We start from the raw sequence: 27,928 nt of genomic DNA on the forward strand, positions 1-27,928 counted from the left end.
TCTTTTATTTGTTTGTTTTTTATAACTGCATGTCGACCCTTTGTAGCTTCACATTTACTAGCAAGTGTACCCTCGTATTCGATGCCCATAATGCTTGGCAGATAGGCAAAGAAAGCTTTACTTCGAATAAGTTCCCAATTTCTATTACATACTTGCTTTTTTTTTCTCGGTCTGCTTCCTCGTAAATATATGTTTCGGATTGTTTCCTCTCAAGATATGCACACACAAGGATTGAGACTGACCAGTGTAGCATAGTCTTTCTGCTCACATACTTTGAATTCTCCCTTGCAGCTTGTACTACATACTTATGCACAACATGGACAGAAAAGCAAGGCGCTACAAGGATTCGGCAGAGTCTGCACAGAATGATGAGCTGCCACCAATGGAGACTGTTTGTAAGCAACTGGATGGCAACCTTGTTGCAAGTGTGTTTTCACTTTTGCTGCCGAAACATGATATGTGTGAGCCTCGAACATCCGCACCTTGCGATGCTTGCCATCATTCTGAGCCTAAATATGGGTGTAAATGGTCAGAGGTGACCTTGCCCCTTTCTCTCAAGCAAATGAAAAAAACCCCCATGCCTCTGTGAATGGTAACTTTGACAATATATATTGCACCTATAAGTCTGCAGGTACTGAATGATGTTGCATAGGGACGATGAAACAGCTCATTCAGTACTGAATATTGCCAAGTCAAAAGCACTCAAAGTTCATTTTGCGCCATGGCCCTCTTCATATTATTCATCCAGTGTCTTTAGCCGATGAGCATTCAATACGTAGTCTTGGTCAGGTCGACTGTCGGGAATGGGTAATCGAAGAGGTCCAGCTTTTTACAATAGTAAACCAGCGCGACACTGCAGCACTTGGCACTGTGTCCTTTTGTTATGTAGGTGGGTAGAGGATGCAATGCTTGTTATTGGAAAGTTTGTGGCTGGCACTTAAAGGGACACTAAAGAGAAACAATTAATCGGTTTAGATCGATAATTTGTGCTCTGAGAACTCTAATGTCGTTAATTTCGCCATTGTAGGTTTATTAATAGAGGATAAAATCAAGTTCAAAGTATCATTTTTAAATTTCGCGCCAAATCTCCCCACGTGACGTCACGGATTTCAAAGTGTATTTATTGTGTTTTGGTGCCATTGGCTCAACAAAATTACCCCAAACTTGATATGTTAAGTCTATGCAATGTACTTCATTTTTACCGATTAGGAACTGTACGTAGTCCCTAGTGGGCACAGTCAAAACAGTGACGGTACGGTGAATGGTGTGGAAACTTCGAGGTGGCGTCGCCACCCACAATTTGTTTTTGCGTGTTTTCTCGCTTACTAAGCGTAGTCTTGCAGCAAGCGTGGTTTTTGGTATCGTGAAAGAGTACTTTACTAATATTAGAAAAATCGTTTTGCTCTTCAGTGTCCCTTTAATGAGCACCATACACTCTCAGCCATGCTGCACAAATACTTGCTTGCAGACACAGCAGTGATATATCTAAGCTAAAAAATCAAAGTTCGCAAGATAATTAGCATGAACAGGAGCACCATTTCAATTGAATTTCATCACATGCATATCCCGTAATTATTTTTTTTAATCACAAGCTTAAAACTGCTCACTTGTTCAAATTCCTTCTGGGCCCATGTCTAGATCTTTTATTTTGGCACGATTAATAATTTATCCAATTCACCAGTTAGAAAGTTTAGTTTTGGTACAATACATTCAGGCAGTCGTTTCGACAGGTAAAGCTAAAAAAAAGCTTTTTATTGCAAGGTCTTGATATCCGATGACTTGTAGTAGTAATAGTTCATTTTGTGGTTGGCAGTTTTCACTGTTTCCAGTTTTGCTTGAAATAGTTCCCCTGGCTAGCATAAAAAGTAACATCAAATGAAAACTTCATGCTTATGTTGTCATTGGGGTAGGTAATTGACAAATTTTTCTAGTGCGCTAAATTGCTTTTACACGAACATCTTTATAGCGAGACTCATTTTATAATACATACCGTCCACAGTAAGCATCTTGTTATCACTTGTATAACTGCGGTTACTGCAATGGATGTGAATACTGTCACCTTTGTCAGATATGGATTTACCTGTTGCTCACAGAAGATATGTTGGCTTGTTTGTGGCTGCACTTTTCTCCTCGGTTTCAGATAGGGCCATGACGCATGCAGGTAATGTGCAGTACTGTGCATGAATCTCTTCAGAACTGATTCAGAAAGTTATCTATATGAAGAGGCCTATAATTTATTTAGGAAAGGACACTATTAAACACTTTGTTTGCCCTGGTAACAAAGCTTAAGCTGATTTTTGTGTGTAGTGTAAAAATTGCCTTTTATTTTCAGGTACGGTGCTTAAGGTCTACCTGCGCATTCGACCTCAAGTAGGAGGCCGAACTTTCACAAACCCTGCATTCCATCCTTGCAACGAGAAAACTGTGGAGTCCACGACAGCCACGCTGGAACATCAACATCAAAGGCGATTTAGCTTCACAAAGGTGGGTTTCACAGCCAGTATCAACAGAGCACACAATATTTTGTATATTGTAAATTATGTAATATGATCTTTATTTTTAGTGGTATGGTTTGGTTGGTGGGCTTGTCCTTGCCTGGGAACTTGAATGCAAATTCAACTCTTTTTGGCCTGAGGTACCGATTTGAACTAAGACTTGGATATTGCTGTCTGACACTGCTAGTAGCACTTAACACAGATTGTGCAAAACTGTGCAAGTGCAACACTTTTCCGCAGTGTGCTGAGCTGTCTAAAATTTGTAGTGTCCGTGTTGTGTAACACCTTTGTCACTAAGGTGGCGGCGCTTTTTATCACTATTCATTGCCTTAGTAAGTGCACCTAATGCTGCTACTGTGAATTTTCAAAAGCACGAGGTAACTTCATATCTTGGGAGATTAAGGTCGACAATGCTTCATTGTGAGCTTGGTAAAATTGTCATTATTCCACATCAAGCTGGGCTGTTTTCTTAATACCACTGGTGTGGTCTTGCTTAAGGAGGACCTTGCTTTAGAAACTTGTTTTAGACTAAATTTTTATTAAAGTTTTGCAGCTTATGTACACTTATGTCCAGATTTTAAATATGCAATTATTTTTCTAGAACACTATGCAGTTTTTCAAACATTTAATGTGCCTTGTTAGCAGCAAAAGTTTTTCCTAAATTGTGAGTTACAAAGCAAATAAGCATATCGCAATAATCTGAAAGGACTGCGGTATGCAGTCACAGTGGATATTCGAAGCGCATTTGGACAAAACATGTGATGTGTTAAGCATTTTCATTCATGTGGATTTATAACAAATGGGCTTATAAATTTTGTTGAAATTGATTTATGACATCTACTATTGTTTCATTGCATATAGTTCTCATTTAAATTGATGTTTTGGAACTAATTAGAAGAAAATCTTGCTCTTATTTGATATTTGATAATTTTATTTGATAAATATACTTTCTGATCATTTAACAACTACGTGCTGTATTAGAAAAAGTCGCATCTTTTAAATTGGCACATAACAGTCTGCAAGATGGGAAGTTTTGTACTAAATCTGGGAAAAAAAACTGTCTGAATTTCCCTGAACTATAAATCTAGCAAGGGGGAGAGCGTGACATGCAGAGAAATGGATGGGTTTCACTTCCTCTTGCCTTCTATGTGGCCATGTCTTCTTATGCCATTTTAGTGCACACCGAATTTATGCCATTAGTATGGAAAGCTTGGTTATGGTTTAGTAGTGAAATTGGTGAGGCTGGGTGCAAATGTAGCCGTGTGTGTTCGTGTGTCTTCTGTCCCATCGTTTCTTTTTTTTCCTCTTTTATTTTTTTTTTACAATTGGGGGCATGTGCTGCATTGCAGTATTTTTTTAGAATTAAGTTGTTCCCCAGTGCCACTTTCACGCATAGGCCTCCAGTAATGGCATTGTTTGTTCATTGTCTCTGTCTGTTCCCAGGTGTTCCCAGAGGGCAGCAGCCAGCAGCTGCTGTTTCAGGAGGCAGTGCAGGAACCCGTTGATGCCTTCATCAATGGGGCCAATGTGCTGCTCTTCACATATGGTCCAACCGCTGGAGGCAAGACGTACACCATGCAGGGTCCTCCCGAAGACCCAGGAGTTGTGCCTCGCACACTTGACAGACTGTTCAAAGCCCTTGGGCCTCAGGTTCGGGGCTGCTCATTTTATTTTTATTTATGGTTTAGTTATGAGCACGATTGCTTTAAAGGGGCATCAAAGGCAAAAATTTGTCAGTGTTTAAGAATGTCTAAAACGTCAATATTATCAACAGCAGTTCTCTGATAATCAAGACATTGAACGTAGGACATATGTGCCACCAGTGGGACATTTTGGAATGATCCCAATGGCGTCAAAAGTCCAAAGTACAATTACCTTGCATTACAACACGTAATAACATACTGCTTGTGCGTTTCTGTTTGAATCATGGAAAACAGAACTTGACGTTACTATGGTGGACGGCGCGGGTTCTCAAAAGTTCGGTATTTGCAGAGCTGCGCTCCGCTCACGCGGTCGCATCTCAATGGTAGTTGTCGCTTGCGTGGTCATATTGCTGCGCGGGCTTTGCTGGCTCGTGAAACTCGCTCTGACTGCAATTTAGAGAAAATGCCACATCCCATGTAATGTCTGGTACAGCAACAAAGACTATTTTCCAGTGGGTGCCACGGAGAAAACTCCTACGCTCAGTGTCTAAGTGCTGCACCTCTACTAACATTGGAAGAATAACAACAGTCTGCTCATGTGCTCACTGTCTTTTCATGCAGAGGATTACGAAATGAACCGTAACCTAAGCAAGTCGTGTAGCCCTCCCTTCAAAGTACTGTTTCCTTGCAGCGCTGTTTCTTGTCGGGATGCTGCATGCCTATGTAAGGAAAATTTAACCATAAAGAAATGGTTTCAAGGTTTTAAAAAAGCAAAACTGTATTAATAGGAAGGGCTACACATCATTCTCGTGGCGGCTTTCGTGAACTGTCCCTCTCCGCACCTCAAAGCCAAATGAGTAGTCAGGCGCCTTCTGCACGACACCTCGGAGGGGATGAACATTAGCCCGACGTGGATCACACAAGGGAAGGCTGCTCACGTAGATTTGACGGTATACATTGGTTGATCATGTCGCATTTCGAAGGCACGGCGCACCAGTGGCTTAAACAGAGGCTCACTCAACGGCACCAGCACAAATCAAGGAGGATACATAGAATTTGCTGGAGTGGAGGGGGCGCTCGTCGAGTGAAGCCGGCCGCCGCCATTTTGCCAGAAGCAGAAAGCGCGCTCCACGCCGTCGCGCGCTGCTGCTTGCGTGCGTTATTTGACGCTATGGCTATCTGAACGCCAATGGTTTGATGATGGTTGCCTCTTGTGTCGCTTATGGATGTGCAAACAGGCTGAAGAAAGGTCGTGGCTTCACATTCTGCCCGTAAGTAGGCAAAAACGTCTGATTGAGCCATTTCGCACCCGTTACTGGGTGGTGCTAATTGACGCTGTATGAGCAGGTATGAGCGTGCAATAAATAGCAGTGATATTCTTGACAGGTTTCCTAAAGATCCCACAATGCGGAGCCTGTGGGAGAGGGCCGTTCACCGTGGAATGCGAAAGACGATCACCTATATGCTCCGTGCACTTCACGCCGGATTGCTTTGAGTGCTTGCCAGAAGCCGTTTTTTCTGAGACTCGAGAATACGAAAATGGGCTGAGAGACCCGGCAGGAAGTGCAGTGACAGAACTGAAAAAAAAACTGGATTTGTTGGCTACTGGATATGCATATGGCAAGCACCGAAAGAACACTTGACGAGGTTGTCCGCCAGGATCAGCTGAAGTACTTGCTGACACACAAACTCAGTCAATACCATGCCGAAAATCTCTTTGGGTTAATACGTGGATGAGGCGGACATAACAATGCAACAGCTGCACAGCCTATGGCTGTATACAAGCACCTGTCGGTTCAGAGGGAATTTATAGTTCAAGAAACTACTCCCAAGACATTGTCTCCATCTTGAATGCAGCCACTTCTGCTGCCATCGCAGATGCAAAAAGCACGCTCATTGACATGCGCTGATCAGCCCTGCAGGCCAATACTGACCTGAAAGCCCCTCTGCTTTTGCCTGTTTCGTGGAGCCATAAATAGCAGGTTTCAATGCTTGAAAAGTTCGTACAACTACATGTGAGCAGTGCATCACAGCCCTACGCTCAGGTAAGTTGCACCTTTAATTAAATGGAAGAGCCGAGGTGGAATTATTTCACCGTCGCAAGACGTCACTGGCATGCGTGAAGAAGTAGAGAAAAGACTGGTAGCTACAGGCTGAATGTTATGCCGTCATAACGGCGAAGAAGGGCGAAACACCTCATCTTGGAAGTCCTGGTAGCTTCCTCTGAGAAAAAGTGGTTCCATAAACTGGAGCAGCACATCCTTGACTTCGACCCGCTTGAACGTTTACAATTTGTGCAAGCAAATCGCTGAAGAATACGTAAAAGTGAGTATACGCCACATCACGAAGGAACAAAATCGAGAATGGATCAATAATAAGGTGAGACCACCTCTGTCAAGGGCGGTTATGTTCCATAGGGGACCGGTTGTCATGTTTTTCACCGTGCGTCTGATTTAAGCGCCTCTACCTAATGCCTGTGCAGATGAATTCACTTCTATAGATGTCACTTGGCTGCTTACAAGTCGGAAATAAATGTTTGCAAGCAGAACTACTTGATTGCAGTGCTCTACAAACGCGAGCAACTTCATCGGCAGCGCGAAGAAGCATGCGTGCGGCAGCGCTTGGCTCCTTTCTGCCAATGGCAAGATGGCCGCTGCGTGCTTGGCGCGGCTTCACTCTCCCCAATAGGGGCACATAGGCGGCTTCCACTCCAGCAAGTTCTATGTATCCTCCTTGGCACAAATACACACACGTTAGACGGCTGTATTCACGCACTGACGGCCGGATCGCATGCAGCTTCCAGACACTACACAGCAGTGTCAGAGTATCACACACTTCCGCGGAATACATCGCATTACAATGCAAGCAGCAGTGGCCAGCAAAACAAGCAAACAAGTATTCTTGCGTGCGTTCCCAGCGGAGGGGCAATGTTGCAAGATAATGGAGGGTGCTGGTGCAGCGCCCACTAAAGGTGGCTCTGGGGAGTGCTTACGTCATAAGGCCTAGAGAGGCGGTCGGTTTGAATTGAGCCAACAGTATGCGGACCGCTAAAGCATGATTTTCTTTCAAACTAAGCATTGCCTAGGCACGAAACAACCACTACGAGGTTTCTGGAATGGTATTTCAAAAGTCCACGCTGAGTTGTATTTTTCCTTCAGTGTCCCCTTTAAAGACCTCGTTTCGCAGAAATTCCGGTGTGTTGAAACTCCATTGAAACTCTATTGGTTGTGAGCAAAAAATCTAGAAAGATACAAATAAAAAAACAATCTTTGGCTCGAGTGGGAATCAAACTAAGGTCTTCTGTTTGGCAAGCAGGTGTTCTACCACAGAGCCATGCCAGTACTTCAAACTGTTTCGAAAATAAACCCTATACGAATGTGATATCGTGCGAAAAGTCTCCTGAACACATTTAATTTTGCGTTTTGCGAACACATTTAATTTTGAACACATTTAAAACAATGTGCAGGTTAGTTGGGTCATGACAAATAGGCTCATCTTTGTTTATACTATTCAAATTCATTTCGAACTTAAATTTACTAATTACACAAGCCTACAATACTGCTCACCCCAGTGATAGGGGTTCTAGCAGGGTGGTACAAAGCTTATAACAAAAGCACACTATTATTGACTGTGTACATCGAGATAATTCAACTCGGCTATAGTAACGTTTTTAGATTGAAATGGACCTAATGAAAAAGGATGTTGTTGCCTTGTAGAATAACCAGAAGAAAATGAAGTATAATCACATGTTAGGCTATTTAGCTTCTCACACTCTGAATTACAGAAGAGAGCATCACAGGGTATGATGGCTTAATGTGATTGAGTAGTGTTCCTGGAGATCGTGTCTTTACATGTTGACTTGTCAAAGGCTTCTTGAAGTCAACTCTCCTTGGCAAAACATTGGCTGTTGCAGTGCTGCTTCTTTGACCACAGTCTGACACCTGCCCTAAATGTCCTTAGTCAGCAACCACCAGAACAGGCTGCACATAAAATTACCATTCATGTCACGGGGGATGTCAAGGTCTCTATTACAGCCTCTTCACACTTGCGCTTTGTCATTTATACCACCTAATACTTTGTAGTGCCATTGCTTCGCACTCTTTCCCCAACCTTGGCCCTTGTGCCGTGAAACCATGCATATCATGATCATCGCGCTTCCAATTGGCAGTTACAGCAGATACAGGATTTTTAGAGCGCAGGTCTTCGGCGCCTGTTTCTACGTTGAGTGAAGTCGCCATCTGATAGACATGAAAAAGTAACTGATAGATGACCCTATTGGCGGCGAGATCAAGCAGAGTCTGCACCTAGCGGCGAGCGGACGAAACCCCGCAGTGTGGATGGCTCCTTGCGTCGTCTGCTAGCCATACCGTGTTCGCATGTGTGCGTACGTCATGCGCGTCCTCAGATTGCAGCTTATTCCGTTGTGCTAGCACAGTATCAAATGCTTGTACGTATGCCTACACGATATTCATAAGCATTTCGCCTCACGAGACTTGTATGCACTCTAATGAGTGAGTACACGCCTGTGTCGGTATGGCACTAGCTCTAACCGTCGTACCGTCCATTTGCCAAATCATTTCAATGTGGGTACCGTTTCTCGTTCAAGCACGTCGCATAGTTCATTCAGCGGCGTCCTAAACGAAAAAAAAAGTACTAAATGTCGTGGTGTGAATGCAGAATTCTAGTGACACCATCTCGTGAAGTGTTGGCAATTTGGAAATCCTTGTGATACCGCAAAGCATGAACTGTCGTCTGCAGAGGATGGTAACTGGTACAAAAGACCTGAAGCCACGCATTTCTACAGCAATACGCATATTCATGCAAACAGAAAAGCAGAGTGCACAAAGTTCTACTTCATCTAATTACGCAGGAATACAGGTTCTCTTTCTTTGTAGCCGCTAGAGCAAGAAGTAAATACATACTTCAATGGCTCAGTCGCGCAACGCAGTTCATACTGTATTGTGGTATAGGCAAAACACAATTTAAACAAGTGCAAATAAAGCAAGAAAAAACATCGAGCACGGGGCAAAACACAAATGTGACTGAAGGCCAGTACCTTATTGATTGGCAGATTGCACTTCTCTCGCAATTAATAGGTACGTTAGGACAGTTGCGTGCATTGATGTGGCAATGGAGGGCACATACATCACCATTAGGCTACAGTCAACGCACTTTACTCGCCAACAATCAACTCAAACCGCATACGGCGAAGCGTCGCTGCGTACATTTGTATACGCGCTGCCGACCGCCTATTCACATAAACGCGGCGACAGCGCTGCCACCTATAGCCTGATCTCGCGGCGAATACAAGCGTCATGTCGGGCAAGGAATCTCATTAACCTATGCAATATAGCGGGGCAGAAGAGTAAAATTACCAGACATCACACAATGCTAATTGTGTGATGTCTGGTTATTAGCCGCATGCGGCATCAAAGTGCACACACCTTACATATCTGTAGCGGGTACCTCGCTTATTCGCAGAAAGACTAATAATGGCATAGTGGGTGCTGTCCTACTAACAAAAGTTACGATTTATGCCATAGTCAATACCTTGCGGAAAGCCAAAACTTCAAACACAGTTGGCCAACACGAAGCTACACTCAGAATTCACATTAGGCAGTATTGTAATAGTTGGTGCATTTTTTGTTGCATCAAAGCTAAAGATGCACTAAAGGAACTTCCTCTGCGGAGGTCAGCCCCATAAGTGGAAACACTGGTTGCAAAGAACTCTAGCTGGTCAAAATTAATTTGTGGCTCTTTGCTGCTGGGTCCCACAAACATCTTGCATTTTTACAAACTCCCCATTGGTTGTTCATTCAGTATGTGATCATCTAAATGGCTCTTGCTTTTTCCTTCTCTCAACTCAGATGGGCAAGGGGGCACCAGCGCGTCCAGATTGTTTCAACGACGTTGCCCTACTCAGCGCAGAACAGGAGGCCTCTGTGCTGTTGCAGAAGAACAAATTGCTGGGTGAGAAGGGAGCCCGTAGTGCTGCAGATTTCAGCACCTTCAGTCTGCCAGCAAGTGACAGCGATGGTTCGCTGTCCCTGTCATGCAGCAGGAACTACAGCTGCGGTGACAGAGCACAGGTGTGTTGTGCTACAGTGGCCTCAATATTAATGTAGGTGCCCTAATCCAGGCTATCCCCAATTCTCGGGCGATCCCTTAAAGTTCTAATGTAGAAAAATATCGTATCTCGAATGTAGGCTGAAAAAAGCAACTGCAGCTCTCGCGAACACGAACAGCATTTACGGTCAAGCCTGGATATATGGAGCTGCAATGGAAATCTCGAAATAGTTTAATTCCAAATGTAAAATATGCCTGACTGAAGCAGGTATTAAGAATGTCGGATGTCTCATTCTCTGAGATAATTAAACATGGGAATTTACAGGATTACTTCTCTAGGGCCACGTCGTATGCCTAAAAGTAATTACGTTTTTCATCCATGCCTTGTGCTATGCGCTTGTCAGACACACCTTTCGTGTTGTTGAAATGGCATGGCAGGCCTTTCAGCAATGACTACTGTAAGTGGTCGCTTCAGTGTATGGCAATTAGTCTTCTTCATCTGTTCTCTCTGGTATTATATTGCTGTAAAAAAAACCTCCATAGTACTCAACTTCTAAAAACACTGCATAACTACGCACCATGGGCATGGGTACAGGTCAAACATATTTGAACATGCTGACGTCTGCTACCGCTACCAATGAAGAAATAAATGCAATATCATTGTCAATGTTACCCAAGATGCCTGCTACAAGGCTTTCATTAATATTTTTTTTTCACTGCATGTAACAAATTTTGGCTCTCTTCCTTGACCATGCAAGAGCGCAGGATGGGAACACAAAGAAGCATTTTGACAGGGAACACAGCGGCAGTGGAGACAATTTGTCCAGCTTTTCATACATTCATACAACACTCTGCTATTGAGTGAAAATGGACACCGGTTACCTGAAAAGCAGTAAAGGATCATTTGAAATAGACTGAGAAGAATAAGATGATGGCTCTCGGCTTCAAGTTGTCTCTCATGAATGCATAAGGTTCCCTGCAACTTTTCCTCCTCCTGTATTTCAGTTGGCTACCAGCACGGCTGACAGTGGCTACCGCACTGTCTTTTCTAGATGTCACTCGCTGTATGCCATTCTTTTTTTCACTCGATCACACATTTGCATCTTCATCAAATCTAAGTTGACTCTGAAGTTTGTTAGCTTGTTTTTTTTTCAGAAAATCACACTATTAGCGTGCATTTGAATAATTATGGTACAAGCTATACTAAGTAAAATTGTTTGAGACTGATAAACTATTTTTTGACAACTTTATCTTCATCGTTTTCGTCATTGACATAAAAAAAAAAACTTATGAATAGAGCTGTGCGAATAGCAAAATTTTGGGTGCGAAGCGAATTCGAATATTGAAGTAAGAGTGCGAATCGAATCGAATATTTTTCAAATATTTCTCGAATATTTGTAGTATATTTTTCGAATACTTCGAAGCGAAATTGCAGAAAAAAGTTCGAGGATTCCTAAGCATATTCTTATGAGATAGGAACATTAAAGTGTTTCTTTTCGCTAGGTTGATGAAGCGCTTGCGGGGTGGTGCTTCATAGTTGTCTTATCAAGAATGAGGCAATGTAGAGGCCGAATTGTATTTATGTACATGATTTGGTGCAACCAAAGTGTTGCCGACAACACTTTACACGTCATAGGCAAAGATGCCATTTCCTCAGCCTCTCCTCCTCTGTCAACTTCTGTGGAAGCCCAACTGACGTGGCGACAAAGGTGTGCTCCCTTCAAGTCCAGAGTTCCAAATCTACCTCGTAGACGTCGATATATAAGAACATCTAAAATTTTGGATGCTAAAAAGGTTCGGCTTCCGGTTTTTCGGACTTCCTGCCCAAATTTCAGGTCCCAAACAGTATTAATTGAGCCCCCACCTCTGCCACATCTTTCATCTCCAAGTTGGAACCAGCGTTTTCTTGAGCTAATACATTGGCGACCGTAGCGGAGCTTGAAAGGTAGCTTTGCCGCAATACCGGGGTGTGATGAGGTGAAGCATATTGAAAATCTAGGGACCACTTCCAATCGGACGTTGACTATCTCTTGGCCAAGTTCGACCGTAACGGTGCTTGAAAGGCAGCTTTGCTGCAATACGAGAGTGTAATGAGGTGAAGCATATTGAAAATTTAGGGACCACTTTCAATCGGACGTTGCGTCTTGGCTAAGTTCGACCGTAACGGAGCTTGAAAGGCAGCTTTGCCGCAATACGAGAGTGTAATGAGGTGAAGCATATTGAAAATCTGAAGGGGTCACTTTCAATCGGACGGTGACTGTATTTGTTTTTGGGAAGTTCTAATAGTTCGAATAGTAAAATTCCAGTGCGAATCGAATCGCAAACACTATTCGAAAAATATTCGAAATTTCGAATATTCGCACACCCCTACTTGTGAAGTTTCGTACTGATGGTTACTTTGTATTCTTTTCTTTGCCTTCGGCAGGTGTGGCTGTGGCTCTCAATCTACGAAATTTACAACGAGGGTATATACGACTTGCTCCTCCCGTCGCTTGAGACAGCCACAAAGAAGAAAGGCGGCCAGCGACGTACCATTCTCAAACTGGGCGAAGACCGGGCTAAACGCGCATTCGTGCGCGGGCTCGTTGAGGTGCCCGTGCACTCTGCTGACGAAGCGCATCGTCTGCTCTGCCTTGCCCGCCACAACCAGAGCTTTGCCGAGACACAGCTGAACTGCCGCTCGAGCCGCAGCCACTGTGTCTTCACCGTGCGGCTCTTGAGTCCCACTGTGAGCAGCCGTGACGGCAGCAAAAGCTGGCACGTCAATACGTTGATGCTGTGCGACTTGGCGGGTTCGGAGAGACCATCCAAAGCGGGAACAGATGGGCCGCGGCTTCGCGAAGCTGGCCGCATCAACACCTCTCTCATGGTTCTCGGCCGCTGCCTGGAGGGCCTACGTAACAACCAGGACGCACCGAAGAAGGCTTGCGTGCCCTTCAGAGAAAGCAAGCTGACCAAGGTGCAGTCATATTTGCGTCGGTAGCGTGCTTGTTCTATCTCATTGCTTGTTTGTGTGCACAAGTGTTGCATGTTTTGGTTTGCAATTCTCATTGCCACATTGCTTGCATTTCAGTTGCAATGATTTTCAAGTGTATTCGTGCTTGCTGGAATGATTAAGGAGAGACGCTCAACACATCAGCTCGTCAAAGGCGCAGCAGCATGTGCTGCATACTATTTGCGGTTTTCGGGGTGACGGCTGTATTGCTTGCAATTTTCAAGGTTTCTCTGCTTTACAGAAAATGGAGTCTGGATTTTTTTTTTTTTTTTTTGCAGCAGTAGCCACACAATGGGACAAAAAATCTGCTACAGAGGTGTGGTCGCTGTGGCCACTTAAGTCTCTATCAGTCTCGCTGCCATTGATCACCCGGGTGTCCGTCACCAAATGTACTTTGTTCTCACACTTTTTCTAGCTTACCAAGTCGCGCAGTAAAAACTGTTGTATTAGTAAAGTACTTTTCCACAATACTAGCAAGTGATAGTCTTTCTCTTCAGTGTCCTTATAAACGCTGCAAGACATTACACATTGCTTAGGGCCGAAATTGAGAATTGGACGGCCAGCATTTGTATGGACAGAAATTCACGTGCCACAGTGGTCTAGTGGTTATGGTGCTCGACTGCTGACCCGAAGGTGACGGGATCGAATTCCAACCGCGGCGACCACATTTCGATGGAGGCAGAAAGCTAGTGGCCTGTGCACTTAATTTAAATGCATGTTAAAGAAACCCAGGTGGTCAATTTCCAGAGCCCTCCCCTACGGTGTCCATCATAATCGTATCGCAGTTTTGGTATGTGAAACTCCAACATTTATTATTACTACATACAGAAGTTCATGAGCTACATTACAACAGTGTCGTTTCGTATATGTATGAATACTATATTCCAGGATGTGCCTTGGATCAGAATTTTTTTTCCTGGGTTCACGTAGGTGATGCAAGCCTACTTCACAACGGGTGGTCAAGTCTCTCTGATAGTGAACATCTGCCCAGCCATGTCCATGCTGGAGGAGTCGCTGAATGCACTGAAGTTCGCGGCTGTTGCCATTGAAGTTGTGCCACAGCAGCTGGAACTGCGGCACACTCGCTGCAAAGAGGCAGTCCGCCGGCTGACTGAGCGTTGGAATCGTGCTAGCGGCAGGTTTCATGCCACCCCGCTTTCACCAATTCCAGGCAAGGACGTGGCAGCAGCTGGAGCCTTGAATGCAGACGAGGCCGAGGAGCTCTTCGACATCATCGAGGCACAACGACGTGACCTGGAAGCCCTTGAAGAGGAGCTCAGCAACGTGCGGGGCCAACTTGCGTGAGTATTAGTTTGATTCATTCTGCTGTGGGTCTTATCGCTTGGGCCATTGTTGTGACACTAAAGTGAATCAATAACTTACCAAGACTGACGAATTATACGCTGAAAAAACTCTAGCGTCGTTACTTTTGCCACCATGGGTTTATTATCAGACGAGAAAATCTGTTGGAAAGTTTCACTTTCAAATTTCCTGCCAAAATCTCCTATGGTGATGTCATGTAATTCAATGTTTGTTCATAATTGGCTGCATTGGCTCTACGAAATGTTCTGTAACGTAGTATTTAAAGTCTCTGGCTTCCTAAGGAGACAATGTACATCATTTTTACTGATTAGGAACTACGTAGGTCTTGGCAGACGCCGTCAAAATCTATGGAATCTTGTCGGCTGGTATGGGAACTTCAATGTGGTGTCGCTTCCCGCACTTTCGTCTTGCATGTTATCTTGGTTACCAAGTGTGTTCTCGCAACAGGCGCGGTGTTTTTAGTATTACAAAACAGTAATTTACGAATACAAACAAGATTTTTTTTTTCTTTAGTGTCCCATTAATCATTCTTGCTAGGCAGTCCTTGCAACGATAATCGGTTCTATTCATAATAATCGGTTGTATCCTCGCATTTCTGGTTCTTCTAGGACACTATTATCAGCTCTCCTCAATTTCTCTACATGCACTCATGTTTGCACCTATTGGTGCTTTCCGTGATTCCTTGTGTGAAATCTCAGCTCTTGATTTTTCATGAAGATTATAATACTGAGCTTATTCTAATAAATGCTGCATCAATATATATTTTTAAGTCTGTCATACAAGATTTGCATTACTGGTCCCTGAACCTTCTATTGCAAGTGTTTTGATGGTGAATGGATGCCAGGAGAGTGTCAGATTCAAGAGCATGTCTTCAGAAAGTTGCTTGAAACAAGTAAACTCGGTAACTTTTAATATCCAGAGACAATGTTGCTTACTATTATTATACTATACTGTTGCTCTACTATTACAAAATGTAAATCGCTGTCAATGAAGTGCACATGTGCCACTTCATTCAACGCTATTCCTTTCTCCCATTGTGGTTCCGGTCTGCACTAGTGTTGCCACAGTGTAATTTTAGCACACCACAGTGCGGTGCCGGCACATGGCGATACCCTGTAGCAAGAAGCACGCTGCTCTGATACCGTATTTACTCGAATCTAGGCCGGCCCCAATTCTAAGCCAACCCCCGAAATTCGCAAGGACAAAAAAAAAAATTAATCATTGTACTCAAATCTATACTTGAATCTAAACAGAGCCCCCACTTTCGCACATCGTTTTTTCGGAAACAAACATCGGCTTAGATTCGAATAAATACGGTATGTCATCAGCCAATATCGGCAATCTACTGTTTGACAACATACAGCTGGCGCCCCGCCCACCGATGTGAGGATGAGTCTTTTGTATGAAGAGAGGGCACTTGACGAAATGTTGACTTTGTGCTCCACTTGTAAGCTCTGTGTGCTGCGCACAACTACAAAATCTGGCTGAACTTCACAGCAGTGTTTGCTGTTCATAGAATATTTTTTCAACAAGTTATAGGGTAGGTTCAGGACCTCTTAATAACATGTCCACGAGATTCTGCATAATGCAAGCTCATGTGGTGTTGTTATACAGACATCAAGTTAGTAGACTGCAAATGCTGCAAGCATGTACACTCAAACCTCAATATAACGAACACGGATATTACGAATTATCGGTTATAACAAAGTAGATGAAAAGTAGTCTTGTCATATATATATGTATATATATATAGTGCTACAAATATATGTTTATAATGAATTTTCTGATATAACACTTATTTTCGTGTCAGATGCAACCTTGTTATAATGAGGTTTCAGTGTACTAGTTGGTCGGACAAATCAGCAACATCTCGTGTGCATAGTGTGCCATTATCTTGCAGCTGGGCACAGAAGATGGCTGCTGCACATAAGGCTGAGGTCAATGATTACGAGGGCCTGGTGAAAGACTTGGAGCGGTCGCTTCGCTTGCAACGTGAACGCTCCGATCGCGAGATGGCCATACGTGTCGAAAATGCCTGCGAAATCACACGACTCGAGATGTACCGCAAGGTGATCATGCCTCGTTTTTTTGCGCAGCTCTTCGCGTTATCCAAATGCCGCACACAGCTTGAATGGTCAGTCCAGTGCACTGTAGCAGTTTACGTCATAAGCTTACACTTCCAGTACTTTTTATTAGCCCAATTTTTTGTCTGCAAGCAATTACATTGTCGACAGTCGTTGTTGCTGTTGATTTGTGGTTGTCATGATTGTTTTGCAATGTTTAGCTGCCACTCTTTCCTGTTGTATGAGTGGTGAGCATCTTAACCGTAAAATAATGCCAGCCTGAAGTTTATAGCCTGAAATCTGTTGTTTCTGCTTGAAGTCGTTTGTCATGTGGTAGATGCACTATGTATTGCATAGGTGGGACTGCAGGTTATTAACACTAACTGGAAAGGTCTTCATATTGTTGTATATTTCACAAATAAACTAGTGTCAATATTGTGATCTTATCGACATTTGAATCGCGATTCTACTGAGCCATGTTTTTAATTTGAAAGTGAATTAAGGTAGGTGAGACTTTAAAAGTGAGTTTCAAAATTTTGTTGCATAGCAGTGGTAATAAAAGCTATGGCTATAAAATTTGCAAAGTATTTTGAAGGTAGATGCAGGTTGCATTGGAGCTCAAAATTAGTTTCAAATTGTGTTTAGTACTTTTTATTATTTTTTTTTCATACTTACTTTTATTAGGCTTTGCTCTCTGCGGAGCATTGCAATTTCGCACAATGGTAGCTACTAACGCTTTACAGAAGAACTAATATGCTGAGTGTGCAGCAAGAGGGAGGCTTATTGCTGAAAGATTGTGCACATGAGCGGCTTGATTACTCGTTGCTGCTGAGGGTCAGCCAGGTGGCCTGTGAACAGCTCTTCCATGGCAGTTTTACAAATGCTACTGTATATTCATTTGTGGGTTGTGTGAACAGTTTTGTTCTTTTCTAGTGTAAATTTAACCTAAATAATTAAGCCCCTTCACTGTTGGGACAAGTGGCCTGGTTCTTTGATCACCAGCGTAATCAAAGTTGACTTTGGATTTTTTTTTAGAAAAATCTTCCTTCGACTGTCCTTCCTAATATTCTAAGCAATAATTCATTTTGTTCTTACCGCTGAACCAGTTAAGTGTCCGTCAACTGAATTGAGTTCTCCAATTTTTTTTCATAGGCTGAGCGAGGCTCTATTATGGAACTTCTTGGACACCTTGACGAAGCGAAGCACCGGATTGCTGAACTCGAGGAGGAGCTCGCTGAACGAACTGTTCAGGATGACTCAATGGCTGAAGATTGCCGGTAAGTGCGACATTCCCACCATTTGGACCTCCATTCTGGTTGTTTACTGGGAAAGGTTAAGCTTTTGTTCAGTAGGGTTGGCTTTCATAGCAGGAGCTGGTCTTTTTCTTTTTTCCAGCTGAATAGAAAGGCCCTAATACTGAATGGTGTTTGGTACTACTGTTTGTCACCTGGTTACAACCTGTTCTAACAAAGTACTATGCAGTACAGAAACTTGAAATAGCGCAAGGGCTCGGCATTCTGTTTGTAAAGCACATGTGCTGTTCATAACCTTCATACGTGCAGCCACTTATGGTAACAATTTCGGAAAGTGGCATAATGGAAATCAATGCTTGAGAGTGGCAGTTGCTGCTGCCAATACAAATACCTTTGAAATGCTTAGGACTTCCAAAACATACTGTTTTTGTTAGTGCGGATATACTCGAAGTTGTGCATGGCAAAGCTTGCAGACACCTCATCCACAGCTAATGTGACCACACGTTCCACGACTCGCAGGTCTGTTCCGCATTGAGGGCTATTGTCCTGCATTCCACAAGACATACGAAAATCTTAAAATGTCCAACATTTTTAAATTTATTATATTTCAGCAGTGCCGTAAGTTTAGCTGTGTGTGGCCACTTTGTTTAGTTAGGTGCAAGCACTCCAAGCTTTCGAAAAAGTCGGCTAGCTGTGTGTTTCATCTTGGCAGAAAGTGCTTTTGGTGCCAGCTATAGAAGTGGCATTAAGTAAAACAAGCAGCGTCGAGTATTTCCAAGGCTCTTCATCAGTAACATCTGCAGACTAAGCCACAGCTGCTTTGTTGTTGCCTATATATGTGTTAGTTGGCAAATTTTTATGCTAATATACTAATAACTAGTGTTGGAGTATATTAGTGACATATAGGGTTTGCACAGATGTGTTATTGAACTTCGACTCGTATCGGTACTCTATTTCCCCGTTATTAAAGATGACAAAATATTGCACCACAAGTTAAAAAATAAATTATTGCAGTTGATTTCTCATCATGCTTTGTCAATTCCCACCCCGATCAGCATGTCCCGCATTTCGCTATGTAGTAGGAAGACGGGCGCCCTTGTCCACAGCCAATGCAAGCACCGAGATCTCGTTCAAACTGTAACCAGAAAATGCACAATCCTTAAATAGTCCATGTGCTACCGTAAAATGCCGAGCAAGTGCCCCCCTCTCTTTTATTGGAGATTTGAAATAAGCGCCAATGACAGAGCAAGCGCCCCCCTAACCCTCTTCCCGTGCGGCCACTTTTTTTGAAGATGAGCATTGCTTGTGTAAAGAGAACCACAAGAATGAGTACACTGAATGCATATCTAATGTTTATGAAATTCCGTTGTCATGTGGCTGGTTGTATATTGGTCATCGTTCACCAGGTGTGGCATATCTAATGCACCAGGTGGTTTGGAGGATGGTGCGCTGCACACCAGGCTCTCCGGTGTCGGCCATTTAATATCGCAGGTCTCTGCAGGCCAAGTGTGCGGACTTAACTTTTGCGTCCAAGTCTGAGGAGTCGTTTGACGAGTTTGATAGTGACGAGGGGGAATAAAAGCAATAAATAAAGAATTTCATTAGAAACATGGATGGGCATTTTTTGTTTTTAGCGATTCTCCCGCTGCCATCTTGAATTTTGGTCCGGGACTACACTGTACTGGGACCGAGCATGCGCCCCCCACCCAAATCTGATCACATTATCCTCCCCCGTAGGGGACGGGAGGGGCTGCTTGCCTGGCATTTTACGGTATGCCTCCCTTGCTTTCAGTTCTGCACAGATTGTGGTCAGTGCACTTAGAATTTTAATGTGCCACATGAATGTGGGCCACAAAGTGATTTTTGTTGACACATGGTGCAAAAGCAAAAGTGTAATAAACAGGCGAGCTAATATAGCACACTGCGCACTTGTATTGACTAGGCTTGTGCGAATAGTAAATTTTAGGTCCGAGGCGAATTCGAAGCGAATAGTGATTTGGTCAAAGCGAATTTCGAAGCGAATTCGAATAGTTTATATCGCATATTATAAAGAAAAATGAGCATATTTGTCATGATGAAACTAACCAGCGCAATATTTTTAAAGTTGAAAAGAGGTATTCATATGTCATTCTTTTTGGTTCAAAGGGAAGTGGAAGCAACTTTGAGTAATAGCAGGATTTGACTTTCGGTAGAATGCAAGTGATAACCTGTAAAATATGTTAAGTTTTAAAATTTACTATACTTTGAGCCTATAAGCCGGTATAACAAGCTTTAAAACTGAATCGATGTGAGGGTAATAAAACCTCATTAATTTGAACTCTGTTATTTCGAAATCCCGCATAATTAGGATTTCCTTGGCCCCGTATTTTGCAATGTAAATTTGAGTGGATAATTTCAAGCGGCGGTCAGTACCAGCCCGGTTAATTAGAAAACTTTGGGTGCCATGTGCCAATTCCCAGATCCCGATTTAGCCACAAATCCGCAGAAACAATGGCCCTTAGGTGTCACAAGGCAATGCAATGTAGCGATACTAATGAGTGACAAGTGAAGCATTCCAGCCTCGCTGCTGCCAGCGCAAGAACAAAGGCGGTCTTGTGGTCACCTGAAATGTGCGCCTGCGGAAAAGACGTGCTTCACTGCAACACAGTGGTGACACGCGGGCAGCGTGACGCATGCTTCTCCCAACGTCAGCGCGTCATGATTTACCCATTCTTTCTGGGAAAATAGAGAAATTAAAATCGCACCATCTCCCGCTAAAGGGGACCATGAGGCGATGCGAAGCAGTGTTTCGGCATGTAGAGCTCGCGTTCTAGAGGTGGAATGGTGAGGGGGAAAGGAGAGGGGGAGGAGAAAGGGAAGGGGAGAGGTGATGTGGAGAGGGGGAGGGGAGAGGGGAAAGGAAGAGGGAAGTGGGAGAGGGGAGTGGAGAGGGTTTGCGCATGCGCAGTAAGGGTGGTCACGCCGCGCACCACCACCACCACCCGTTTGAACTCTGCCTGAAGATGCTTCACATCTAATAAAGGATGGGTCTGATGGAATTTGCGATGCATGTGAACCTCCGAATGGTGGTTGCTACGGTAATTTGCGCACTTGCACTGCTGGCGGAGTACTTTCCTGCAACGCCTACTTCGAAAACTCTGTTCGAAAACTTCAATGATCATCTTTTCCACCCAGAAGACATCGCGAATTCAGTCACAGTGGTCATTATTAAATTCTTTATTTTACCAGAAAGAATGGGCGAATGGTCGCATCATGACGCGCTCACGCTGCGAGGAGCAGGTGACATGCTGCCCGCGTGTCACCACTGTGTTGCAGTGAAACACTTCTCCTTTTCCGCAGGCGCGCATTTCAGTTGACCACGAGACCGTTTTTTAGAGGCGAAGCTCCTCTTAGTCTAACCTTGTCACGTCTCCGTTGTCCGGCGTATCCACCTTTGCAAACTGCCCACTCCTTCGTCTTTGCAAACATCCCACTACGACCCATCACCGATCCTTTGCAAACTGCCCACTACTTCGTCTTTGCAAACTTCCCACTACGATCCATCACCGATCCATTACTTGACCGACCATAAAGCCGTTATAATGAAGGGGGAACGGAAGCCACCTTTGCAAACTGCCCACTACTTCGTCTTTGCAAACATCCCACTACGATTCATCACCGATCCATCACTTCACCGACCATAAAGCGTTATAATGAAGGGGGAACGGAAGCTACCACTTACGATTAATAAAATTTCTTGTATAAATATATACAGTGTTTGTCACGTCTTTGATGATGTACTGGGCTATCGCTTTGATTACTGCTGGGCGAAACCACTGAAGATTTCACGGTGTAACCATGATTTCTTCAGGAGCTTCGCCCAAGCTCTTCATCATTCACCCGTGGATATGCTGTGTATCTTTTTTCCCTCTTTCTTTTTTTTTCTTGCGCTGGCAGCAGCGAGGCCCGCCGTTTCCACGGTTTAGCGGCAAAATTGGGACCAGGTATTGCTGCCGCAAACTAGCAGGAACAGCAAACGACTACCTCTGATTATTTCCAGTAATTTAAAGTTCCTTGCATCCCGCTTTTTATATGTTTGGTGAACTTGAAAACCCGCTTAGATTTTTCACAGTCCCAGTGACTTTGAATTAACGAGGTTTTACTGTATGTTCATTTAAACTTGAAGTGGGGCTTCGTGGCAGTGCGGATTTCTCCTGGAAAGGTGTATTCACGGTATAGCACACCTCCACGGCAGTGAAACCCTCTTTACAGGGGGTTACATGCGGTTTATATATGTCTATTCGTTCATTTCGAATACTTCGAAATTTTCTAGAATTTAAATTAGTTTCGAAGCGAATTCGAATACTGTAATGTTCGTTCGAATATTCGAAGTGCTCGAATATTCGCACAAGCCTAGTATTGACCTAAGTTCACTTTTTACAGCTTACTTTGGCAGGAAAGTCTGATTGGCTGCTGAAGGACATTTGCATCATAAACTGGTACATATGCATAGTCGCTGGATAATGTGCATGGCGTATTGTGGTGACCTCCTGCTTGTGCAGTTTTGAAAATAATGAAAGCCATATTGTTCGAGCAAAAAATTTTTCTGTCCTTCACAGTATGCGCTGTGACAGTCTCCGCATACGAGAAAGTCAGTGTAAAGCACCCCTCACCAGGTTTATGTATTTCAAATAAGCATGATGCACAGATCATGCGGTGATGGTTGATTCTGTGCGCACATGTGCGTGTGTGTGTGTCAGTGTGCGTGCACGTGTGTGTGTGTGTTTGCAGGTTGTGAAGGGAGGAACACTTCCCGATTCGAACAAGACTGCCATTCTTCTCGGAAGAGCCTGTGTCTGTGGCTGCCCTTCATGTTTACCAGAAGATGGCTTAATTTCTGTCCTAGCACTTGATTCATTCTAAAGGGACAGGGCGTGCAAACACGGACACAAGGAAGAAGTCAAGACACCACAGACGCCGACTAACAACTGAAGAGACTCACAATGGCGGAAAAGAAGGAAGGCACGGAAACATACCTGCGCATGCCCATGCAATAGGTGAACCTATCAATCCGGCACACGTGGGGGTCTACGTGGAAGATAACTGTTAAGGCATTTGATTTCATCTTTAGGCAAGTTAATTGACGGTTGGCTCACACATTCGCTACCTCTATTCTCGATATGCCATGCCTCAATCATCAGGCGCGTTTCTTCATTTCTATGCCGGTACAACGCTGCGCATTCATCAAATTTTGGCATGCACCTACTCTCGACAATGTAAAGACAAAAGTCAGGAAATCGCTAACCGGAGGCTCACCTTCTAATCTTTCTTGTTTCCATATTTGTACGCCCAGTCTCTTTAGAATGAATACTTACCAGCTAGCTCAGCTCTCTGTTATTCTAAGCACTTGGATGTCGTAAATGCAAAAAGATGCGAGCCAGGCTCATGCAGGGCATGAACGATATAGCAGCCCATTTTCTTGTGAGAACACAAGCAGATCTTCTTGAATGGGACGGCTGTTGTTATACGGAGTTAATATTCTTAATTGACAGTTAGCCGTGATGTCGCAGTGCACCTCTTAAAGGTGATTGGCATTCTCTCCTGGTACTGTCCTTATTCACCTGGTTCTGTGCCCAAGAGAATGACCATTAATTTCTTCTGCCTCGCCGGGTGCACTGAATTAAAGTCCAGATAGTGGCCTGTGTGTCGACCTTGTATTCATGCAAAAGGTCGAAGCTTCCATGTAGGGTTTTTAAAAGCACGTTCGCAAAAGGGAACTTGCCGTTCTCTTCCTCATTGATGGTACATGTCTTCCTTGAGAGAAAGGATTAATGGAGAGAGATTCCACAAGTACACTGTTGACAAGCACTTCTACTTAGTGTTGAGACTGCAAGTATAGAAGCAAACAGCTTTTTACTGAGAGATAGACCGAGAGAAACAACCCCGTGTGCTTTTGTAAACTGTTGTACTTCTTCTGTTCCAGTGAGCAGCCGCAACAGTCTGCCATGGCCCCTGTCGAAGCAAAGGAGGAAGAGCCGGGCCACCTGCAACAGGCTTCGAAGTCTGCCCTCGAAGAGCACATCTTAGAAGAGACTGCCGATGAAAACTGCCCGCGCCGCACAACGCGGAACACTCGGCGTACCATTCGAGCCACCCGGTCAAAAGCAAAGTCTGTGGTACCATGCGAGCTATCGGACAGCGTTGGCCACTTCAGGACTCTGCGCCGCACTGCACTTTGCACAGAGAAGTCAGCTTCACCCCCAGATGACGCACTGGTAAGCAGCTGCCCCTTTTCAGTTCATCGCTGGCTTTGAAAAAGCTCAAGGCTAGCTGAACTGAAGGCCCCTTGCAAGAGAATTTCACTTATGCTAAATTTATTGTTAATAAGAACTAGATTTAGTTTAAACAGAGACAGACAGGACACAAAGGTGTACATACTGACATAAAGTTGTACATATTGTGCTAGAAAATTTTGAATGACAAATTGAATATATACTGTAATTCTGCTTGATTTGGTACTCTAATTGAAGCGAATGTGCTACAAAATTTGCCCCATTTAGTGCATGAAATTCCGTGCATGCTAGCTGCACTGGGTCTTTTTTTTTTCATTTCCATACTGAAAACAATAATTTGGGACCTTTCCATCATGCCTCTAATTGAATACAGTGTAAAAATGTAGCGCCAAGCTTGCTATATTTAGTACTATCAGAAGCTGGTGTATGGTTTTATAACTTCAAAATTTACTGTAGCATCATCAAACAACAAGGGCGAGCTCTGATTATTACATAAATTACGTTTCTAAAATGCCTCAAATTTTTGTGGAACCTATTTAGTGATGATTAAACTGGGCAGTAATTAGATTGTGCTATGGCTGTAGGCAAAAATGAACACCGATTGCTCAAGTTTAGTGGGAAGCCCCCAAAGTGCGAAAGCTTTGTGTCAACACAAAATGGCAGTTCCCGTCGAAGCAATATCTCTATAGTCGTGGACAGCAGGGCCCAAGCGCGAGTCTCTAGGTGCCTCTTCGTCATTGCTCAAACCAGCATCGATTTCAGAATCGCTGCTTTGAATAGAACGGAAGCGAATTATTTTTGTGTGTGTGTGTGGGTGGTGAAAGAAGGTGAACTCGGTGTAATGGAAGAATTGGCAGATGTGAATGGAATTCTGAGCAGTGCGGATGTACTTCACCTTTAAGTTGACCGACCATTTGCATTGAATAAATTGTTTGTTGTAGTTAGCCACCAGACTGCTTATTTTTGTGGACAGAATAGGAGTGCCTGTCCTGTCCACAACATTTCTTCCTGTTCTTTGTTCTTAGCAGCCAGCAGGGCCCAAGCGTGAGTCTCTAGGTGCCTCTTCATCATTGCTCAAACCGGCATCGATTTCAGAATCGCTGCTTTGAATAGAACTGAAGCGAATCACAGCATATTCCAATACCTCTGTATTTTCTTCATCACTTGTAGACACTGATGACGATGGCGATGGTGGCGACAGACATGAGTGCACATGCGCGCCCAGCAGATGAAATATAGACACTTGTAGACACTGATGACGATGGCGATGGTGGCGACAGACATGAGTGCACATGCGCGCCCAGCAGATGAAATGTCAGCTGAAACTCGCGGCACAATTTTGTGTGGTCACGAGATCAGATGGGGCCCTTTTGGGGCATGACTGCAGGGGGTGACCGCGCGGCAGCACTACCAGTGCTACAATATGGTGGGCTTTGCACCCGTTTTGAACCGCACTCGTTACTGATCATACTAATCAATATTACAGATATTTATTCATCCCCGTGCCATTATCAGTGGTGAATAGTTACTAGGGGCTCAATAGCTACACGTGGACACAGAAAACGAGACATGCGTAAAGTTGATGTCACTGCTCCTTTAAGGTTGGTTGTTGACTTGTGAGCTCCTAGGCACAAAGTGGCTGGCATACTCTGTTGTAGTGTCTCCACTGTCGATGTAAGTTAGGCTCGCAGAATTTATGGCCATTCCCAGTGAACTTATTACCAGTAAACTTCGTAACAATATTTCGAAAGCATACATGCATATACTGAAGGCTAAAACATATATCAGCATATTTCTTGCTCATCGTAGCTCTCCTTTTCAGCCACTGTAGTACACAAGAGGCAAATTCAAGCTTAGCATCCTATTTTGAATAAGCATGGATCCGCTATCGCAAACTCCAGAGTCCAGCGGAGCTGGGGGAAGACGCTCTTGCATAATCTGATTTTTTGCTGGACTTCCCCCAGCGCCACTGGTCTTTGGTGTTTGTGATAGCAGAGCCACGCTTAGTTTTTTATTCACTGCGAGGAATTGCTAAGCAAACACAAGCCCAGAAACGCATCTGAACATGCCCCCACGCAATGACCATGCTACAGCGCTAGCACAGCATAGCAGTGGCGTCACAGGCGTATGTGTTTTTGCAAGAACGCTCCTTGCGCACCCATGGTACAAGCCTCACTGCCGCTCGCAGTGGCCCTCTCCGTGTGACACAGTAATGACATCGCTGCGGAGCACTTGGGCCTTCTCTTGTCTAGGGGGTGTTGTGCCACCGCGCTGCTCTCATCTCCACTTCGCTATGATTTGTGATGCTATTTTTAGCTCGGCGAAAACTGCGCATGACGACATGAGAAACCTAGCAAGGTTCAAACAGCTGCGCTGTAAAATCTTGCCTCCTACGTAACTTCGCACATGCAAAGATGTTTGAGCCCCAAGCATTGCCTGGCCATGTTCTAAAGCTCAACTGGCACAGACAGCAGACACTGGGGTGTCTTTTAGTATTCAAGAACCATACACTAATATTTTATGCGCATTCAATTCTTCCTACCCAGGAGGAGGAGGAACAGCAGCATGATCACCGTGCTGTCCTCGCTGATGGCAATGCCGAGTCATCACCGCTTAAACGCCTTGCAACTTCATAGCTGGCATGCAGTCTATGGGCACGAGTAGCAGGTGAGAACTCTTGCAAGTTACTTTTCAAGTATTTTCTTAAAGGAGCAACACTATCTATACTGGTACACGTTGGAGGCATTCGACTAGAACTGTGAAAGACACAATGTGTTCGTATCTACTTCTAATAAAAACGTTACATACAGGGGTGACAGAAGAAAATAGAGCAATATCTTTCCAATTTTGTTTTTGCATCTGATTCTCCATGGATTACAACGACAGTGATAACTCAACATCGTATCCACAAAGGCCCTTCCAAAGTTGAGTGGCCACTTGCCAAGGCAGTTAGTCACTGCTTTTTTTTTTTGCAATTGCTTATGTGGAAACCTGTGCGAAACTTGAACTTGTTTAATTCAACCTAGCAAAGCTGTCCACTAGCCTCCTGGTTAGGTAAAATGGTAGCACGAGTGCTCCAGAAAGGTAGACCAGTGTTTTATTTGCAGAATGTAAAACAATGTTTTTTTTTTTCAGTTTTGAAGCTTTGCTTTGGGAAAAGTCCATATGGATTTCTTTCATAGGTTTGTGCTGCAGATGAGTGCCAGACGTTTTTTTTTCCGCACTGACAACCTTCAAAAGATAGTCAACTCTTGGAGCGCCTTGAATAATTCAATATGTACTAGTCTTTCTACAGGCAGTTGGTTTCGATTCTAGTTCATACTGCACCTTGACATTGTGACAGGTGATCGCTCGGTAGTAGTAGCACATTGCAGCATTTTGACGCTTAAGCTCACTTTATCACCTTTATTGCTGGCAGTTCATTTTTGTATTATTCCTTTTTTCAAATAACCAGCAACAAACATTGCTCACATGCAGTATGACAGCAAGCACACAGTTGACATCAACGGATTCCCAATGACAGACTTTGTGGAGCTCCATGAACAGCCACCATCTGCTATTCGGACAACTGTGTGCAGAAAGGCCAAGCAGTGACCCCATGTCTTTGGTCATATTAAATGAATTTTAATTGACATGCATGTTAATATGTATATTGCATAACACTTGTAACATAACAAAGGTGCACACCGCTGCTTTTTAGTAAACAAACCCTGTTTTAAGTGCATGTTCATATTATATGTATATATTGCGGGATACTTGTAAGATAAAAAATGGTGCGCACTGCTTGTTTTTACTCGTACCAAGTGAACCTTAATTGT

General features: G+C 43.8%; 1 protein-coding gene across 2 annotated transcripts; it reads left to right on the forward strand.

The window, feature by feature from the left end:
• The first annotated feature begins 295 nt into the window (after window positions 1–295).
• LOC119393848 (kinesin-like protein KIF20B) lies at window positions 296–26,772 on the forward strand. 2 transcript variants are annotated; one of them, XM_037661028.2, is made up of 10 exons: window positions 296–425; window positions 2,333–2,484; window positions 3,939–4,145; window positions 10,006–10,227; window positions 12,630–13,163; window positions 14,130–14,500; window positions 16,423–16,591; window positions 17,738–17,862; window positions 23,801–24,092; window positions 26,657–26,772. In XM_037661028.2, the coding sequence occupies exons 1-10, from the start codon at window positions 308–310 to the stop codon at window positions 26,744–26,746; spliced, it is 2,280 nt and encodes a 759-aa protein (XP_037516956.1). In that variant the 5' UTR covers window positions 296–307; the 3' UTR covers window positions 26,747–26,772. The 2 variants fall into 2 exon arrangements, with proteins under 2 accessions (XP_037516956.1, XP_037516957.1); XM_037661029.2 differs by having other exon boundaries at window positions 26,663–26,772.
• Window positions 26,773–27,928: the final 1,156 nt, after the last annotated feature.

The sequence above is a fragment of the Rhipicephalus sanguineus genome, chromosome 5 (assembly GCF_013339695.2).
Source record: "Rhipicephalus sanguineus isolate Rsan-2018 chromosome 5, BIME_Rsan_1.4, whole genome shotgun sequence".
NCBI classification, from domain to species: domain Eukaryota; kingdom Metazoa; phylum Arthropoda; class Arachnida; order Ixodida; family Ixodidae; genus Rhipicephalus; species Rhipicephalus sanguineus.